Source organism: Pongo abelii, chromosome 4 (genome assembly GCF_028885655.2).
Source record: "Pongo abelii isolate AG06213 chromosome 4, NHGRI_mPonAbe1-v2.0_pri, whole genome shotgun sequence".
Lineage (NCBI taxonomy): Eukaryota > Metazoa > Chordata > Mammalia > Primates > Hominidae > Pongo > Pongo abelii.
Window position 1 is genome coordinate 19,883,251 of NC_071989.2, and position 21,356 is coordinate 19,904,606.

At 35.4% G+C, this 21,356-nt stretch overlaps 1 protein-coding gene across 2 annotated transcripts in view; it reads right to left on the minus strand.

Moving 5' to 3' along the window:
• Positions 1–21,356, minus strand: part of CDH18 (cadherin 18) — a 366,676-nt gene that overhangs the window by 56,586 nt on the left and 288,734 nt on the right. For both annotated transcript variants that reach the window (XM_024247646.3, XM_024247650.3), the window contains exon 7: positions 12,152–12,288. In XM_024247646.3, the coding sequence (XP_024103414.1) occupies positions 12,152–12,288 (137 nt within the window). The remainder of the gene's footprint in view (positions 1–12,151; positions 12,289–21,356) is intronic.

Here is a 21,356-nt window from a genome sequence, read left to right on the forward strand (position 1 = left end):
GTGGACAAAGGTTGTGGAAAGTGACTAGATGTCTCTGCAAAATTCATTATACTTTACACATTAAAATGGTAATTTTACTATGTAAATTGCTCTCCATGAAAGCTGACTTGTTAATAAGAGTGATGTATTCTGAGGCATTAAATTTGCAGCCAGTGTATTTTTTTATGTCTTTTTTTCAAAATGTTAGACTTCCATTTGACAACATTTTTCTAATGCATCATTCTAAATTTCTTTCCAATGACCTTTTAGTAACAACATAAACTTTATCAATGTATTGCTTCTATTGAAATACTAAATATTATAAACTATTGAAAATATTCTGCATTTATGCTTGTCACTGGGTTGTTGACACCAAGATGATCTGAAGCAGTAGTTAAGAAGTGTCTTATACATAATTTCGGATGATTAACATTTTTATATTTTCATTTCCTCTATCCAGAACTAAGGTGAAAAGAGAAGACATTCCTTATCTTTAACTTTTGACAAGATATTTGTATATGTGTGAGTGCCTGCGTTTGTATCTTGGTTCATTCATTATGAGTGTCATATTTTCATTTATTTGAGAGTATTTGATTTGACTTAGTAGTATGTAGTATCACTTATGATTTAAAAGGCACATTATGACAGTTGGGTGAATAACAAGAAGTCTAAGATTAAGACACAAAGCCCAAAGGAAGCTAAGGTTAGGACCCAAAAAAAGCTCTTAAAATACCCCAGGTAAGGGGTGAAAGTTATTCAAAGTGTGGTGGAAGTGAGACAAATGATAGGAAATAGTTGACTTATAAATAGTTTTTAAAGGTATAGCTGACAAAAGTTTCCAATGGATTGGATGTGGAATATGAGAGAGAAGAGACAAATGACTGCATGGTTTATATAAGCAATCTGGACTATAGTCATCATTCTAAAGATAGATAAGACATCTGAAGAAGATTGTGGGAAAAATCAGATTTTACAGATATTTACTTGCAGCATGTTGAGTTTGAGACCTCCAGGAGGAGATATTAAAGTGGCTAATATGGAATTCAGGGGAAAAATAACATTGCAGCTGCAGATTAAAATTTGAGAGTTATCAAATCCATGAGATTGAATGAAATCACCTTGGCAACAACTCAAGACACATTTAAAGTGTAAAACTTGGTGTCTCACAATTCAATACATAGAGAAGTGAGGAGGAACTAAACAGCATGCAGAAAGAAGAGCCAATGAAGGATGGAGTTAATCAAAAGGATATTATGTCCGTAAGCCAAAGAAAGAATCTTTTTCTTGAAAGAGTTGTTAATTGTATCAAATGCTGATGCTTTGTTGAGTAGAGGAATAGGATTAGGCTTTGGACTCTGGGACATGGAGATTGAGAATGATTGTGCTGAAGTAGCAAAGTCAAGAGTCTTGTTAGAATGGATTTAAAACAGCATGGAAGAAAAGAGAGTACAAACTATAAGCAGAGTAAATTATTTCAAGGAATGAAGGATGGAGTTAATCAAAAGGATATTATGTCCGTAAGCCAAAGAAAGAATCTTTTTCTTGAAAGAGTTGTTAATTGTGTCAAATGTTGATGCTTTGTTGAGTAGAGGAATAGGATTAGGCTTTGGACTCTGCGACATGGAGGTTGAGAATGATTGTGCTGAAGTAGCAAAGTCAAGAGTCTTGTTAGAATGGATTTAAAACAGCATGGAAGAAAAGAGAGTACAAACTGTAAACAGAATAAATTATTTCAAGGAGTTTTTCAGTCAAAAGAATGAGATAACAGAGATGTATTTGGAGGAGAATGTTAGATCAAGAGATGTTTTCAGGTTTTGTTTGCTTTGCATGAATTAATTTTATTTTCAGATAGAAAATAAAGAATGTTTTTGAGGACAGGGGCATGCTTTAGACAGTGAAAAAGTAAGAATTCAGGAAACCGGATAAAATAGAAACAGCATTGTCTCACAGAAGACAAATAAGAACAGTATAAGGTCCTGTGAAGGAGTGGCCAGAGACTTGGCATGGACAGTGCGTTTCAGGAACCTGAAGAAAGCCATATTTATAGATATCAACATCCACTAGCTAGGCTGATAGATAGGATGGCACAGGAATATGGAAACCCCTTTCTGATTGTTCTTATTTTATAAGTTTTTGGAGAAGCAATGTTATCTGATACAATACATGTAAGGAAATTGGAAGAGGTATTAGAAATTTAATGAAAGGAAACCTATAAAATAAACATCTAGCAATGCTGTATAAAATTATTTGAGTGATTTGAAGTTTCTTTTGAATAAAGAAACTTGTTCTAATTGTCCTACAATATGATACTAACACTGGGATATTGCAATTAATAAATCATCAAATGTATTGGCACATTAAGTAAATGTGGTGGATACTGTGATTGTTTCATCAAATTGCTGTAGAACCTACAAAGGTATGAAAGGAGTTAACCATGAGCAATAATAAAAATATAGGCCTGGTGGTCCTGAGTCAGTGTCCACATACCTTTCATTTTGCCACAATAATTCATCCACTTATGGACAAAGTTCATGTATTAAATACATTTTTTAAGGCAGTGAAAGGAGATTAATACATAAAAAAAAACTGAAAGCAGCAACATTTTTAATGGCTATGTAATATGACAATTTATCTCCCCAGGTTGTGAATGAGAATGCATGAACCCAACTTTAGCGTCACTCATCTTATTACCATGTTACAAGTTAACATACAATTTGTTACTTGTTACTATACTACAGCAACATGAAGGAAAAAGGTGACGTTAAAAAATTCAGAAGATGAAAAATCAGGGAGAATTGGAGACAGAGAACTGATCAAAGCAAACTCATAGCTTAATTTACCTATGAACTTTACAGATACATGAGCCAATAAATCTCTTTTAAATTTGAGAACAAATTCAAGTATTTTTACTTGTGTGCTTTTTTACATATAAGTGAAAACATTCGAACAAATTCTGGCAGCCACCTCCAAGACGACACCAATTATTCCAGCCTGGTATTCATATCCTTGTATAATGGCTTTCCATATTTAACAAGGTTTTCCATATTTAATAATATTAAGTACAATATTGCAGAAGTAACAATGTGTAATTTCTGAGGCTAGGTCATAAAGAAGATGGTTACCTTCAGGTCACTCATTCTTGAGTAACTCACTCTGAGTTGGCCAGCTGCCATGACAATCAAGACACTCAGCAGTCCTATGAAGGAGTCCACAATGTGAAAAACTGAGTTCTTTGCCAAAAACCAGCACCAACATGCTAGCTATGTAAGTGAGACATGTTGGAAGCATCTCCGCAGGGCCCAGTCACATTTTGAAATAATTACAGCCCTAATCAAAATCTGGGTGACAACCTCTTGAATACCTCTGAACCTGAATCACCCACGTAAGCTGTTCCTGTATTACTGACCCAAAGAAACTGTGTAACACACTATTGTTTATTGATGTTTTCTGTTACTACAATATGAAGTAATCTGTTATATGGCAATGGATTGATACATATATGTATACACAACATTTCTGAAAAGCATTTCGTTTGATTACTTTTGATCATTGGTTAAGGCAATACTGATTTCTTTCTGTGCTATTCCCTCCACGAGCTAAGAAAAAGTGCCAATTAGGATCTCTTTGTGTGCTAAGGGAAATTGGTAATACAAACACATTTGTGGAAGACATATTGCATACATCAAAATAAGCACATTGATAATAACAAAATAATGTTTATAAGCTACAGGGACTTAAAAATACTCACTCCGAGGTAATGGGTTTTTATATTGCTAGATGCAGCTGCTAACCAAAAATAACTTCATATTAAAAGGCAACAAGGAATACACTCACAAACACTAAATTTCATTTCTATTATCTGACATTAACAGTTGGATTACATTTGAAATTTGTGGATTCTAGTCTTTGGATATGTTTGCATGAGAGTCGAGAAAAAAAATAACCAAAAAGACTCAATGAATAAAGATAACACAAACATTGGTTTGTGGACTCTTATGTATATAATCTTTATAAAGAAAAAGTAAAAAAGAGAGCTGAAGCAATGTATACAATACGCAATTTTTGTTGTTTCATTTGTAAATTCCGGAAATAGCAGAAGCTTTCAGACACATTGAAAGTTTCAATAAAGTATCATCTCCCAAACTTTGGCTCTTTTGGAAATTTATCTATTATACAAGCAATGAATGAGTAGAGTTTCCTTTTGGTGAATTGATCAGGTCAAAGAAATTTTTACATTTAGTGCACAGAACAAGGTTAAATAGGATATTTGCATTAAATGAAGAATAAATTGTGTAGTGAATCATGAAGTTGTTGAGCTGGTATGACGGGTGGAGACACTAGGAGCAAAATATATTTATGTATTTAACAAAATTTACTAACCACATTCTATACACCAAGACATTCACTAAGTATTTGACAATACTATGATGAACAAAGATAAGTTAGACCAGATTTCTAAACTTGACATGGTTACAAGCCCACAGAGGTGAAAAAATACTACAATGAAATGCGATAAGTGTTATACTTAATGCATGCACAACATTTAACTGTGGAAGAAAAGAAACTGTATATTTGTCTAAGTTGTTGAAAAACTTTTACAGTTGTGACATTTGAAACAGTTCTTACCAGTAAATAACTTTGGAAAGAGGAGCAAAATGAAAACAGGTCACTGAAAGATGAAAGGATTATGAAATTATTGAAAAAACCTGGCCTGTTTGGGGACTATGACTAAAAGGATAATACACATTTTTCAGAGGATTAAGCTGAAAACAGAGAGAGCTGAGTCTTGTTAAGGAAATTGATACACGTGGAGTTTATTTCTTAGACAATGAGGAAATGTGTATGTATCTCTGTGCATGTGTTTGTCATAGGATTGGAACTAAATGGAGCTATGATTTAAATCAAATTGTGGTTAGAAACAATGTTTCTTAACCTTAACTTTACATTAGATTCATATAGGGCAATGGTCCTTAAACTTTAGCATGAATGAGAAACACATGTAAGGCCTGGTACAACCAGGGTTGCTGGGCCTCAACCACAGAGTGTCTGATTCACTAGATCTGGGCCAAGGCCTGAAGATCCGCATTATTTGTTCCCATGGAACACACTTTGAGAGCTACTGGTTTGGAATGTAAAATGCTGAAGACCTTCTCCAGGAAAAAATGAATCTCAGAATCTCAGTTGAGCAGTGGGTATGGCACTCGAGGTGATTCAAAAATATAATGTGCAGTCAGGTTTGAGATCCAGATATTGTGAAAGATCACTCAGATAACGGTGCAAATGATACAGTCTACGGTACTGTGATGGTTAATTTTATGTGTCAACTTGACTGAGCCATGGAGTGCTCAGATATGTATAGTTACACATTATTCTAGGTGTTTTTGGATGAGATTAGCATTTGCATCAGGAGACTGAGTAAAGCAGATGGTCTTTCATATTGTTAGTGGGCCTCATTCAATCAGTTGAAGGCCTGACTAGAACCAAAGTAATCCCCCTGCCCAGTGACAGAGAATTCTCCTGCTTCACAGCTTTGCATGAGCTTTTTCTGGTTCTATAGCAGTCTGCCTGCCTTCAGACTCAAAGTGGGATACAGAGTCTGCAGATTTGGGATGTGACAGCTTCCATAATCATGTGAGCCAATTTTTTACAATGAATCTATCCATTCCCCCTCTCTCTTTCTCTCTCTCTTTCTCCATTTATCAATCTATTTCCATATCTCAATATATGTACATATATAAGTGTGTGTATATGCATGTACACATTACACACACACACCCACACATCCTTCCTATGGCTCTGTTTCTCTGGAGAATCCTAATACACAAATTCAGACACATTTGGAATCAGAAGAGAATATGCAGGGCAACCTTTACTTATCCCTCACCTCAAGACTGAATCCATGCATTATCCTCTCTATGAAACCTTCACTGATCCTCTTAGAGTGATTAAACTACCAGTTTTGTAGCCCCTAAAAAATCTCTCTTATCTCTAAAAAATCCTCTTTCTGCAGTAATTTTCCATAATGCAATTATCTACTTACCTTGTCTTATGAATAACACTCAAATGCCACAAAGGCAAAATAATATTCTCAATATCCCCAGTGTCTAAAATACCACACTGACTAGCAAGTATCATTTATTAATATATTCTGTATGAGTTAATTGAAAGATACATTAGGATAAAGATTATAAAGTACCCAATACCAACATACTGGAATGGTAGCTAAAATACAGAAAATGTTGAGAGGTAAAAGAATGATGAACATAGTCAAATGTCACAAAGAAATGAGGGAAAGATAAAAGGTAAAAAGTACTGATAGGTTTTGGTTATTAGGCAGTCACTGATGCGTTATTTGTAGGTCCTAACAAAGAGTTGGAATGAAAATATGCATAATATGCATTACACCAGGGATGCATAAAGGGAAAATTGAGTGATAGCACATAAGTTTGAAGGAAAGTTTACTATCCAGTAAGAATCTCATAGCCATTGGAGAAGAGCTCATCCCAGCTGGCACATGATCTCAGCATTTTGAGACCTTAAGTAGAGAACCCAGTTGAGCCCACCTGGACTTCTGACCTATGGAAATCATATTATTGTCTGTTACACAACAACAGAAAACTAATTCGAATTACCAAATAGCTGTATTATAGATTGCAGAGAGGGAAGATGGTGTTACCCACCACAGAAATGTTCTATAGGTCTTTACTTAGAAAGTACTTTTTCCCAAAAACTGTGATGTATGATGAGAATACAACACTTTCTAGGTCCCTGACCATAGACAGTATCTTGAATTTATCATACTCATAATGTCATCTTTACATTTGTAAGAGTTAATTTACTTCACAATATAAATTTCAAAAATAAATAACAAAATAAACGTTAGTGAGCTAAAATAACCTGACCAACGATTGGGCTCACCAAACATCAGCTTCCCTACAGGGCCATATTAGAATAAGCACAGATTTAGGAACTGGAATATTTATATTGATATCTTGTACGACCCTGAAACAAGGCCTACTCACAAGAAGGAAGGAGCACTGTTTTTCCCTTGCCCTCATTCATTCCTAAATTCTACTGCAATGCCTCATCTGCCCAGAGGAGGCACCTTTTTCCTGTTGGCATAAATCCCTAGGTAGCCTTAAAAAAGTACTTACAAACATTCACTACTAAATGTCACTTCACAAAACAACTGGCTCTTCAGAAACTGTACATTAAGAAGATTTTTAAAAATACAATTTGAAAAAGTATCAGCTACCCTTCCAAAACAGAATATATCAGAAAATACTTGGGTAGCGTGGATGATGTTGAGGTTAAGGTTGACAAACAATTGTACATGGCAATGTTCCCAATGACATTAACAGGCAATTAAGCCAAGCAATCGGTGCATGCATTTCATTTCTAAATACAGTCTCCCGACATGGCTATAACATCTTTACTAGTGCTCTTTCTTTCTATACACCTGTTTATGATTAGAATTAAATTATATTTTAGTAATGCTCATTGAGGTGTTCTCCAAGGTTGTTTTATTACCACCTAAAAACTCAGAACATTACAATTTACTGTACTGCTTTATTTAGTAGATATAGATTAACTCAAACCCCGTATAAAGTATTGCACATAATAAAAATATACCTATATTTTACCAAGTAAATATATAATTAGGATGTTACTTGGTAAAAACAGGCATTTATTTTGTTGATGATTGCAAATAACATAATTTTCATGAATGCATGAACTCATATATATTCATAAATTACATTCTACTTAATTCAAAGATTATTTGGAGTGAGGTAGTGAATAAAAATTAATCTAAAGCATGGCTTCTGATTGAAATGCTTCTGGAGTTGATTCTCTTTTCTGAAGAATTAGCTCAATGCCTTTGTATTAGTCTGTTCTCACACTGCTAATAAAGACATATCTGAGGCTGGGGAGGCCTCACAGTCATGGCAGAAGGCAAAGGAGAAGCAAAGTCACATCTTACGTGGCAGCAGGCAAGAGAAAGCCTGTGCAGAACTCCCCTTTATAAAACTATCAGATTTCATGAGACTTATTCACTATGACCAGAACAGCCTGGAAAAGACAAGCTCCACGATTCAATTACCTCCCACCAGCTCCCTCCCACAACATGTGGAAATTATGGGAGCTACAATTCAAGATGATATTTGTGCGGGGACACAGCCAAACCATATTATTCCACTCCTGGCCCCTCCCACAACTCATGTCATCACATTTCAAAACCAATCATGTCTTCCCAACAGTCCTCCAAAGCCTTAATTCATTTCAGCATTAACTCAAAAGTTCACAGTCCAAAGTCTCATCTGAGACAAGGCAAGTCCCTTCTGCTTATGAGCCTGGAAAATCAAATGCAAATTAGTTACTTCCTAGACACAGTGGGGGTCCAGGAATTAAGTAAGTAAATATAGCCATTCCAAATGGGAAAAATTGGCCAAAACGAAGGGGCTACAGGCCCCATGCAAGTCTGAAGTCCAGCGGGGCAGTCAAATCTTAAAGTTCCAAAATGATCTCCTTTGACTCCATGTCTCACATCCAGCTCATGCTGATGCGAGCCCATGGGCTTAGGCTGGTCCACCCCGTGGCCTTGCAGGGTACAAGACCCCTCCCAGTTGCTTTCAGGGCTGGCATTGAGTGTCTGTGGCTTTTTAAGGTGTGCAGTGCAACCTGTCAGTGGATCTACCATTCTGGGGTCTGGAGGACATTGGCTCTCTTCTCACAGCTCCACTAGGCAGTGCCCCAGTGGAAACTCTGTGTGGGGGCTTGCACCTCACATTTCCCTTCTGTACTGCCTTACAGGTCCTCCATGAGGATGCACCCCAGGAGCAAACTTCTGTCTGGGTGTCCAGGGGTTTCCATACATTCTCTGAAATCTAGGAGGAGGTTCCCAAACCTCAATTCTTGACTTCTATCTACCCTCAGGCTCAACATCATGTGGCAACTGCCAAGGCTTAGGGTTTGTACCCTAGGAAGCCACTGCCCAAGCTATACCTTGGCCCTTTTCTGCCACAGCTGGTGGGACTGGGATGCAGGGCACCAAGTACCTAGGCTGCACACAGCAGGGGGCCCTGGGCCCAGCCCATGCAACAATTTTTCCCTCCTAGGTCTCTGGGTCTGTGATGGGAGGGTCAGCTCTGAAGGTCTCTGACATGCCCTGGAGACATTTTCCCCATTGTCGTGGTGTTTAACATTTGGTTCCTTGTTACTTATGCAAATTTCTGCAGCAGGCTTGAATTTCTTCCCAGTTAATGGGTTTTTCTTTTCTATCTCATCATCAAGCTGTAAATTTTCCAAACTTTTATGCTCTGCTTCCTCTTGAACTCTTTGTCGCTTGGAGATTTCTTCCACCAGATACCCCAAATCATCTCTCTCCAGTTCAAAGTTCCACAGATCTCTAGGGCAGGGGCAAAAAGCTGCTAGTCTCTGCTAAGGTACAACAAGAGTCACCTTTGCTCCAGTTCCCAAAAAGTTCCTCATCTCCATCTGAGATCACATCAACCTGGATTTTATTGTTTATATTGCTATAAGCATTTTGGTCAAAGCCATCCAACAAGTTTCTAGGAGGTTCCAAACTTTCCCACATCTTCCTGTCTTCCAAGCGCTCCAAGTTTCTAGGATGTTCCAAACTTTCCCACATTTTTTATCTTCTTCTGAGCCCTCCAAACTGTTTCAACCTCTGACTGTTACCCGATTCCAAAGTCATTTCCACATTTTCAAGTATCTTTACAGCACTACCCCACTCTACTGGTATCAATTTACTATATTAGTCTGTTCTCACACTGCTGATAAAGACGTACCTGAGACTGGGTAATTTATAAAGGAAAAAGGTTTAATGGACTTAGTTTCACATGGCTGGGAAGGCCTCACAATCATGAAAGAAGGCAAAGGAGAAGCAAAGTCACATATTACATGGTGGCAGGCAAGAGAGGGCGTGTGCAGGGGAACTCCCCTTTATAAAACCATCAGATCTCCTGAGACTTATTCACTATCATGAGAACAGCATGGGAAAGACCCGGCCCCATGATTCAATTACCTCCCATTGGGTCCCTCCAATGACACGTGGGAATTATGCGAGCTACAATTCAAGATGAGATATGGGTGAGGACAACCAAACCATATTAACCCTCATAATTTTTTTCTTGGATATGTTTTTCCATTCATCCCTTTATTTCTTAACCAATTTTTAATGAGTCCTGATTATTTAACTGCCATTTAATTTGTTCTTACATTACTAAGGATTCACAATTGCTAACGTCTGGCTATTTTGAAGATGAAAATAACCAGAAATGATTACAATTGAACTCACTCATGGATTCTTTAGAGAACCCCTTTAAAAGTAATTAGTGAAAGGTTACTTTTACAGAGATATTATGTTGAAAAACTACTACAAATGGAAGCCACTTGAGCTAATATTGCAGACACCAAAATCCAAGTAGAATCAAAAACACTGAAGTGGCCTCATGACTGCTACATAACTAAGGGCAATAGAAGCATGCATAAACTACTGTGCAATACGACCTCACACCCACTAGAATAGCTATAATAAAAAGACATATAGTAACAAATGTTGGTGGAAATATGAAGAAATTGGAAACCCTATTGCTGTCGGAAATGTAAAACAGTGCATCCACATCGGAAAACAATCTGCTAGTTCATCAAGTGGCTACACATAGAGTTACCATATGAGTTACCAGCAATTTCATTCCTAGGCATATACTCAAGAGAAATGGAAACATTTCCACAACTACTTTTACACCAATGCCTATAGCAATATTATTCATATTAGGAAAAAAATGGAAACCAGATGAATGTTTGTCAAGTAAAGAATGGATAAGTATGTGGTATATCAATACAATAGAATAATTTTGGCAATAAAATAATGAAGTACCGATGACATATACTATAATATTCATAAACATTGAACACATCATGCTCAATGATACAAACCTGTCACAAAGGACTACCTATTATATGATTCTTCTATATAACAAAGCAATAGCAGGCAAATTTATAGAGACAGAAAGTCAATTAATGGCTTCCTGAATTAAGGTGAGAGAGTGTGGGGGATTATGAATAAGTAATGCAGAATTTCTTTTGTTGTAGTAATAAAAATGTTTTGAAATTGGTTGTGGTAATGGATGTACAACTCTGTGAATATTCTAGAAACCATTGAGTTATACACTTTAAAAGGGTTCATTTTATGCTGTATGAATTATATATCAATGAAGTTGTTAAAATTTTTAATGTTTTAGACCCTCTGAAAGAAAAACAGAACGTGATTTTACTTTACATGGCACTATTTTCAAATGTGAAGTATTCTTAATCTCTAATATATTCATGGTTTTTTCATGAATACATCAAAACATTTCCTAAATGTATGTATAACCTCTTCGTACACTTTTAAAGTGAGGATAATTGGTACTTTTGGTCTACTTACGAATATGTTAAAAAAACTTTATTGTTATGAAGATGGATTCATTTTCTTAGAATTATATTCTAATTTCATTTAACACAGTCATATCTACTTTATGATGCCAGAAGTATTACAGATATATTTTTTTTATGTTGTTTCCTGAGCTTAGGTGTTTATCACAATGGAATATTCTGGGTGGAGGTAGAACAAGAGTCATCCTCAGCTGTAGATCATGTATTTTACTTGAAGAGAGCCTAGACCTGGCTGTTGAAATTCCAAGAATTATTCTTTTACTGTAAGTTCTATAAGTGTTTTTGAAACTTGAGCAGAGGTATAATATTGACAAAATACTCAATGTGCAATTATACATTTTTCTTTCTTTCTTTTTTCCTAAACTATCACACATATCAAGTCATTCCAATGACTTGATAGTGTAAGTAAGGCAAAAGCAAATGAAAAAGCAAGTCTCCCAATTAGAAGGAGAACCAAATGCCCTTGACTCAAGGATGAGGCATAAGTGTTCTGTGATGCCACTTTTCCATCACCATGCCAGAATTACAGTAAGGAGGAAGGCATAAGACTTATTCATGCTATCTGATAATAAGAAATTATATCTAATACACTCTGCTTACTCTCCTAGATCCTGATATCAAAAATAAAGATTATGAGAGCCCTGCTCCTAAGGAAATTTCAGTATGTCTTCTTGTACAAGTGACATCTTTTACTATGATACATAAAGTAGTTTACCAATTTCTGAAGCAGTGACTGTGATGTTGTACCACGGAGTTTCTTCTCTGTCAAGAACCTTTGTAGTCTTAATGGTTCCAGTATTGGCATCAATGTTGAAAAATCTGTCATCTTCAACATTGTAGTTGATGAAGTATCTAGAGAAAAAAAGAGAAGTTTTTACTTGATGTTATAATGAAGAAAATACAACTGAACCAAGGAAAGTATTATATCTAAATACATTAAAATATTCAAATATACTTTTAAATTCTATATTTGATTACATAGCAACTTTATATTTTTATAGAACTTATATCAATTATTCTTATCTGTCAGTCTTTAATTCTAAGTTCAATTACTAATTCAAAGAATAATTTTATAAGGTCTTACCAAATTCCATGAATAAAAGTAGATAGCAGAAACAGCGATTAATAGTGGAGAGACCAAAAGAACTCACCTCTTGGAAGCCTATAATACGTTTAATGAAAAAAAATATTAAACCTATAATAAGACTTCTTGTTGCTATTATTCAAAAAAATTTAGAATCCTTGAAGTCAGAGATGAATTTATCTTGAAATTTCATTGTAGCTAAGGTTTAAAGATAAATATAAAATGAAAAACAAAACATTTACATTTATTAACATTGTACCTCCATCACAGTTCAACTAAACCCTTGTTTAGTCAAAGAATGAGATACAAAAATAAATAAAGATAGGTTGAATTATAGGCCACAAATTATTTTCTCTCTTCAATTCATGTAATTTTGTAGAATTCTCTTATACTGGGTTAGGTTTCAGCTTACTTTTGTAATCAAATGAGCTGAAAGTGATGGTGTCTGTCTTCTTTCTGGGTCTAGGTTTCATGAGACTTTGTATGTTTCCTTGTATCCTAAGCCACTGCCACAAGAAAAGCATGCTTGGGCTAATTAACTTGTCCTAGCAGGAGAAAGGGAAACACACGGGGCAAAGTTGTCCCAATTAAGGTTCCCAACCTAGCATAGATCAACCTAGTAAATGTGCAGATGCATGATTGAATGCCCCAGAGATAAACAGAGCTGGCACCGAAAGCTAGCCTAATTCAGCTAGCCCTCAGCTAACCCACCAACTCATACAGTGTAGTTAGACATAGCTTTTTTTAAGACCCCTGAGTTTTGAAGTTATGTGTTATTTAGCAATAGCTGATTAACATGTCTCTGAATATATACTATTAAACAATTATCATATGTTCTAGAAAAGCTTCAGACTATTTCTTCAACTATTTAAGGAGAGAAATATTCTCTTCTCTCCTAAAGCCTCCAATGCTTTTTTCTCTTTTTAAATCTAAGCTTAAGTAATATTTTATCTAGACCTGAAAGATGAAATGGACTAATTCTGTGAAAAGTGCTAGGGAAGAATATATGAAACAGAGAAAACCAAGATGCAAACATCCAAATTAAAGAAACAGTTTGAATTGGTTAGAAAACAAATCTATGTCAACGTGGCTATGAAGACTGAATGACATGAATCTCCAAGAGTTAGGACAAGGTAGGACAAGGTATCTTTTGTGAAAGCAATGGGAAGAATTTCAAATTCAAGAAAATAAAAACAGATTTATTAATGTTCTGAAAAAAACAGTGGCTACTTTTTATCATAGACTGTAGAAAGTTGAAAACAATTTATAAAAAAAAATGTTTGTCAACTTGGACAAAGATGGAAAGATAGAAGATAATGGAAAAAAGTGTACAACATACTGTTATATATGAAATGCAATTCATAGCCTTCTTGTTGCAGTGGCGTTAGTAAAGCAATTACATCACAGGTGACTCCATTTGCACATGTGTGTTTGACCTACTATTTAATTGATAGGCCCTTTACTGAGGTGGATAAACAGAGCTAGGGAAAGGTAGTTTGGGAAAAATTAATGATTATGCCTTAAATGCCCATTAGATACCCATGTGGAATAAAAAGCAAAAGTCAAATATGGGTATGGAATTCAATTGTCCTTTCTAAACAGGAAATATAACTTTGAGATGATATATCAGCATAAAGGTAAGGTAATGGGAATGGTATAATCTCATCTGGAACAGAATTATCAGAGAAAAGAAATAAAAGATTGAGCACTAAAGTACACAACCTATTGAGTATAGAGCAGGCCAGTATCTGTTCGGAGATGGTGACAGCCAAAGGAGAGAGGGAAAACTGGGAAGGGGAGTGGCGTGCAGCCAAGAAATGGCTTACCAGGAAGGAAGGAGCTAACAACTGGGGTGAATTCTGTTGGGAGATTGATTGAGGTTAGTGAGGGTTAATTGGATTTGGCACGATGGACAGTATTATTAATAGTTAACTTGTCAAGAATAACATCAGAAAATATATCAAAGGATTGGAGATTTATTACAGTGGCTTCAAGAGTATACTGAATGTGAAGATACAAAGACCATGAGTTAAGACAATTGACTGATATCTTTTCCTGAATGAACAGCAGAAACAAAAGCATTTTGTGTCATCAGAAAAGTGGGTTCAACGAATTATTTTCTTTTATATGGGAAATAAGAAGCATTGTCTTTGCTGAAAGAAATGATGCTTTTGAAAAAGGGGACTATCAAAAATTGTAAAACTCATGAGAAGGTGAAAATAATTGGATTCCAGGGAACAGATGTAGAAATTTCCCATTGAAAGTAACAGGGATGCTTCTTCCATTTTAGTATGAGGAAAAGATGAAAAGCTGGGTAGAAATATAGGGTAGGTGTGGTGATGTAAATATTACAAAATTCATCATACTTTCTAGAACAGACTGTAAGTGGAATTGCAATACAACCAACCCCATGCCTCTCATAGGCATAAGGTGTTAGAAGGGTATGCAGAGCATATTGCTAAGGTGTGAAATCTTCTAACCTCCTGTGGATAGGCATGAACACACATGGCAGAAGATATTAATAGCAGCTTGGAGAATGAAACTACAGAGCAAGGAGCATGCCAAGAAATCTAACTTATCAGCAAAAAACACATAAAAAGAGACAGATCATATCACTTGGAACGGTGTGATCAAAACAAAGAACTGACCATTGTACATTAAATTTTCTAATAATAAGTATATGTTAATTGAAAAAAGTTTAACATAGAAAAGAAATTTAAAGAAGAAAAGTTACAACTCTAAAGTAAATCTTATTCTGAGACACAAAAACCAGATGCTACAGAATAGTGGGAAATCTGTATGTCATTGGGCTTCCCAAAGCATAAAGCCATGCTACAGTAAAACCATTGTACTTTATTCAAATTGAGTCTATACTAGAAAAAAAACAAAATCCTTCTTATAATATCCCTTTCCCAGAGGTAAAATGCTGAGGATGAGGGTTGAACTGGTTAGGAAATGACAGATGTCTTGTCATGTGGAAAGGACAGCATCCTTTAACATGTAGTCAGTAGGCTTTCTGGCTATTTTATTATCTAATGTTAACCTGTCTTTAAGAAATTGTCCATTTTTGGTTACTGTAAGAAAATCAGCTTCTGTATCTGAAATTTGGAGGATTCAAATTTGGAACTTATTATTCAGCTTCAAAGTTGCCTGCAGCAACTATCAGAAAAGCTCAGATTGTATTGCTACATAGATCCCTATGAAATATGGCAGAGCATGTCTCACTTTAGAAATTTGATCACCTTACAACTGTCAGTCTGGAAGAAAATAGGTTTTGTTTTGTTTTGTTTTCTGAAAATATGCAGTCTTTTTGCCAGAGCAATCTCCTCTTTTTTAGCCACTTCACACTGGGCTTTCTAACATAAGTGCTAATATCAGTGGCTTAATATTTTTAGAGTTACACATTTTAATTTATATAGTTTTAAATTATGTTTATATATTAGAAAAATGGTAAGCATACTGCTAGGCACGCATCTTTAGACTCATGTTATTTGCTTCCGAGTTTCCTAAGCTATCTAGCTCTCTAGGGAAAACAACATCCTAAGGGCTAGATTTTGGGCGATGCTTGGATCCAAAGAGTCTTATTCATGAAGTTGCAATTGAATTTTGACTAAAGTAGAACTAAAGAGTTCTGCCTAACCACCTTTGGCTTTCTGCCCAGACATGGAAATAAAAATTCAGAAGTAAATAAAGTGGAAATGTGAGAAAAGAGAAACTATTCAAGACTATTTTGAAGATTAAATGTAGAATCATTCAATGCTAATTATTTAGAATTCAGAAGTGACATGGGTCCATAAAACTGTTAATCAAACAATTAAAAAGAGATGAGAATATTCTCAGTAAATTACTTTCCAAATAATTTTTATAATAAAATCTGTTTCATAAGCCCTAAGTAAAAAAAACTTAATACTTTACGAATGTATATATCAATATTTAGATTTTTTAACAAATAATTAATTTGACATTTTTCAGGAATATTTAGAAAATACAAAATCAAGTAACTATTTGCCTAGGTGACATAGGTCCTAAAAGAGGACTAATCATAAAACCCGTGGAATTGGGATTTTAAATTAAAAAAAAAAAATTCTAGGTACAGCTACCAAAAATGAACCAGAATAAATTGAGGCTAGAAGATTTATAGCCAGATAAGACATTTTAAACAATTCCTTCAAATTCTAAGTTGGCCATTAATATAAACCTTTGAGTATTGGCATATGTGTGAGGCAGAGAGGAAATACTTAAATGTGTATATGAGTTATTTAACAAAGCTACCTAGTAAGAGGTAAGAAAATCTAACATTTAAGGAGCACTTGCAATATACTAGATGGGGTTCTAAGTGCTTTATAAATATTAGTTCATTAAACACTCAAAACAGCTGCATGAGGTAGGTACTATTACTAGCTCCCTTTTGCAAATGAAGAAATGAAGGGATAGAGTAATGGAGAATTTTGTCCAACATTAAGGATATAGTGCAAGAGCTTAAAATACAGTCTAGGTCTACTGAGTAATATTTATCAGCTTTTTTTTGTTTTTGTTTTTGATGAAGTGTCACTCTTGTTGCCCAGGCTGGAGTGCAATGGCACAATCTCAGCTGATTGCAACCTCTGCCTCCCGGGTTCAAACGATTCTCTTGCCTCAGTCTCCCGAGTAGCTGGGATTACAGGCGTTTGCCACCACGCCTGGCTAATTTTTGTAGTTTTGGTAGAGACGGGGTTTCACCATGTTGGCCAGGCTGGTGTCTCTAACTCCTGACATCAGGTGATCTGCCCGCCTCGGTCTCCCAAAGTGCTGGGATTACAGGTGTGAACCACTGCGCCTGGCCAGCTTCTTTGTTTTTAAAAGGAGAAAATTTTAAAGGGGGGATAATATTGTTTGAATATTTTTCCCTTCTGAATCTCATATTAAAAGCGAATTCCCAGTGTTGGAGGTGAGGCCTGGTGGGAGGTGACTGGATTATGGCGGTGGATCCCTCATGAATCCACCTCCATCCACTTGGTGTTGTGAGTTCTCACTCAGTTAGTTCATGCAAAATCTAAGTGCTTAAAAGCCTGAGACCTCCCGTTCTCACTCCTGCTCCCACTCTCACCATGTGACATGCTGGCTCCCCTTCACCTTCTGCCATGACTACAAGTTCTCTGAGGCCAGAGGCAGATGCTGCCACCACGCCTCCTGCACACCCTGCAGAACCATGAGCCAATTAAACCTCTTTTCTTTATAAATGACCCAGCTTCAGGTATTTTTATAGCAACACAAGCACAAACTAATATAATCTTTATCCATTCATTCAGAAATACTCTCATTTGAAAGAGTACAGAAAAGGAATGAAAGATATATATTAAAAAAGAGAGAATATGTCAAACAGTTTACTTTGGGAAAAGAAGAAAATAAAGAAGAAAGGAAGAAAAACAGAGGGAGGGAGAGAGGGAAGGAAGGGAGAGAGAGAAAGGAAAGAGGAAGAAAGAGAAAGGAAGAAAGGGAGGGAGGAAGGAAGGAAGAAAGAAAGAGAAAGAAAGAAAGAGAAAGAAAGAGAAAGAAAGAAAGAGAAAGAAAGAAAGAGAAAGAAAGAAAGAAAGAGAAAGAAAGAAAGAAAGAGAAAGAAAGAAAGAAAGAAAGAAAGGAAGGAAGGAAGGAAGGAAGGAAGAAAGGAAGGAAGGAAGGAAGGAGAGGGAGGGAGGGACAGGCAACTGATTATAATGATGGATGCCAGAGAATTTAATGAAGAGATCAGAGTATAAAATTCGAAGGCATAAAAGCTTCATGGAGGACATGGTATTTGATCAGTTCTGAAAGATGAATAACAGTTAAATAGAGATATGTGCACCAGAGATCATCCAGAGAGTATGGAATTTGATGATTTCATATGATATATTAGAAAAACAGAGAGAAAGAAAGATCTTAGATCTGGTTTGGAATTCCTTCAGAGGTGAGATAGCATGTAGATAGGAAAAAAACAGCAATTTCCTCCCTCCCACACATCAGCGTTCCAGTTAATATGGCTGCCCTTATTCACCATGTTAGACTTGAGTAGTAAGCTCTCTTTTTCAAATAAAATATTCTAAGGTACGAGACGAGGATTGACTAAACTGTAATACCTAGTATAGCAAATGAAAGAATATAATTATTCTCTTTCTAGATGAAAGGAGTACAGACACTTGGTAGAGAAAGATAATCTCTGTAAAATTTTGAAGATGAGAATGCATAGATTGGAAAAAAATGTCAAGAGTGTTTGGATTGTAAGAGCACAGACTTTTAAAGATACACAAAGAAGCAAGAAGAATTAGGGTGAAGGATGTGCTGCTTACCAAGGACAAATTTCCCAATTTTCAGATATCGGAGGTAGTAACCTCTTTCAAGACACTTAAAAACATCTACATTCTTTCTCTCTGTGTATAATAAGTTACAGATTCTTAGCCTTGTTTATTTAGAATGTAAAGATCAATTATAGGAAAAATTATTTCTAAAATAGACCCAGCATATATGTGAAAATTATATTGAGCCATAGTAAGATAATCAATACAGGTTTGAAACCAAGCAAACCTGTTAATCACAGCTGTATCTCTTAGCACTGTGACCTTAAGAGATTTAGTTTCTCTGAGCTGTCTCCATGAGCAAAACGGAGAACCATTTACATAATAATTTTCTTGTGATGATTAAGTGAAGTGATATGTGAAAATCACTTATGCTTGAGGGTTAAATGATAGGCCCTCATAGAAAACAGCTATCACTTGTTTTAAGGCTTCTCAGGAAGACGTTTTTCTCCCTTTCTTTCTTGGGAAGCTTCAGTCTATTTTGATAAGATAGTTCATAAATTGTTAAGTACTGGTTGTTTCTTTCTCCTACGACTGCACTATAAACACAGCGGGATATGAATAAGGGTTACTACTGAATAAACAAGAGTCTCTATATAAACAGCCAGAACTTCAGCCTGTTTCTGAAAATTTTCTGTCAGAAAATTAATTTTTAATTTCCTGCTTAATTCACATAGAGCAATTTTTATTTGGAAAGTGTATGAGACTAAGCTCTTTAACTTCTACCAATAATAACATAGATGTATGGCTTGGCCTCACAAGTGAATAAGTAAGCCAACCAATCAATCAACAGTTATAACGGAGACTCTGATAATATTTCATGCAACTGAGAGTAGTCTTTCACTTCTATTGTAAATATGTTGGTAGCATTAATCATGCCAAGAAATCATGTCTTACCTATCCAGGCCAGTATGTTTTCACATCTAGATAAGATATTCATAGATTCTTAATGTCATCCTTCATATGGATTTCTAATATTATGTTTAAAATTGGTTAGATTTATTTGGGAAATAATTGTTTTCTCTTTATGGTGTGTAGTTGGCTTATTCCCTCTGCCATTGAGTAATATCTAAACATTGAACAAAGAACAAATAAATTTGTGCCTCACCCAAAACTTCATAGAACCATAGTTCTGGAAATAATTTTAAGATGTAATACAATTATTGACTGTGAAAGCCCATCTTTTAGACTTCAGTTTAAATCTAAGAAAAAAAAGTAAAGCAACTACTTCGTGGTATATCTTGTTAATATCCTGTACTAATCTACAAGCATATGTGGTCAAAAGGGTTAATATGAGGGAGAAAACGTTGAAATAGACTCAAGGGCTACTCTTATAATTGTGACACATAATTCAAACCCTATCACCACTACATGTTCACTATATTATGTGTGAAATAAGCATCAAAATGGTATCTTCACTAAACGCTACTGTGAAAGTTGTATGATCAATGATCAATAAGATGTCTCCTAGTTATAGATTAGAGAAAGTACAATTAAGTTACTGACAGCTCAAATTTGCTCAGTGGTCTTTATTAGCCCTCTAACTGGATAAGTCTCATAGGTAAACCTTAACTAATTTCACACTGGCAGATAAATGGATCCATTCATGCCTCACCCACTACAGGAGATCTTGCCAAGTTCCCAATATAACCTACAAATACTGGCTATAATTTTTTATTTCTACACTGCTCTCTGTTCTGTCATTCAAATTCTGCACCATTGCATATCTCTAGTAAATATGTTTTAAAGCGATGATGAAAGTATAAAGAAAATGCGTTATATTGAAGTGAGATGAAAATGTATTATTCAAATTAGCACTTTAGGGACCAACAAACAGACAGAAAAGTTATGACCATAGTAAAAATTCAATCTCAATAATGATTACCTTTACTCAAATATTTTCTTCCACAGAAACTACTTTAAACAAACTATGCAGGTCATCATTTGGCACTCAGCTTCCCTTTGATTATGTTAGGTATACATTCTTGATAATTAATACTCATATTAAAGTGTATTAGAAATGTTATTTTTCATTTCAATAACAACTCTTCAGTCCTCAGTCGCACTTATTTTCATTATATTCTGTCCATTTCACCACAAGAAATTAATTTAAAACTTATATAACAGAAATCTATTTTTACAGTGACCTACTTAGCGAAATGTCATCTGGTTTAAAGTATAGAAGACCTCTTTCAGTTGTCACTTTGTAAATATTTGCAGGTACAAGACATGAATGGTAAAGCAAATTTATTTAAGATTTTGTCATCCAAGTAGTTGTTTTGTAAGTTTTATTGAGAATAATCAATAGTTGGGATAAAGTTTAATCAACACATACCCTGTGAGATATTACAACTTGGTCTCATACTTTTTTTTTTTTTTTTGAGACACAGGGTATTGCTCTGTTACCCAGCCTGGACTGCAGCAGCAGGAATACGACTCATTGCAGCCTTTGCCTCCTGAGCTCAAGTGAGCCTCCCACCTCAGCCTCTGAAGCAGCTGGGACTATAGGTATATGCCACCCTAATTTT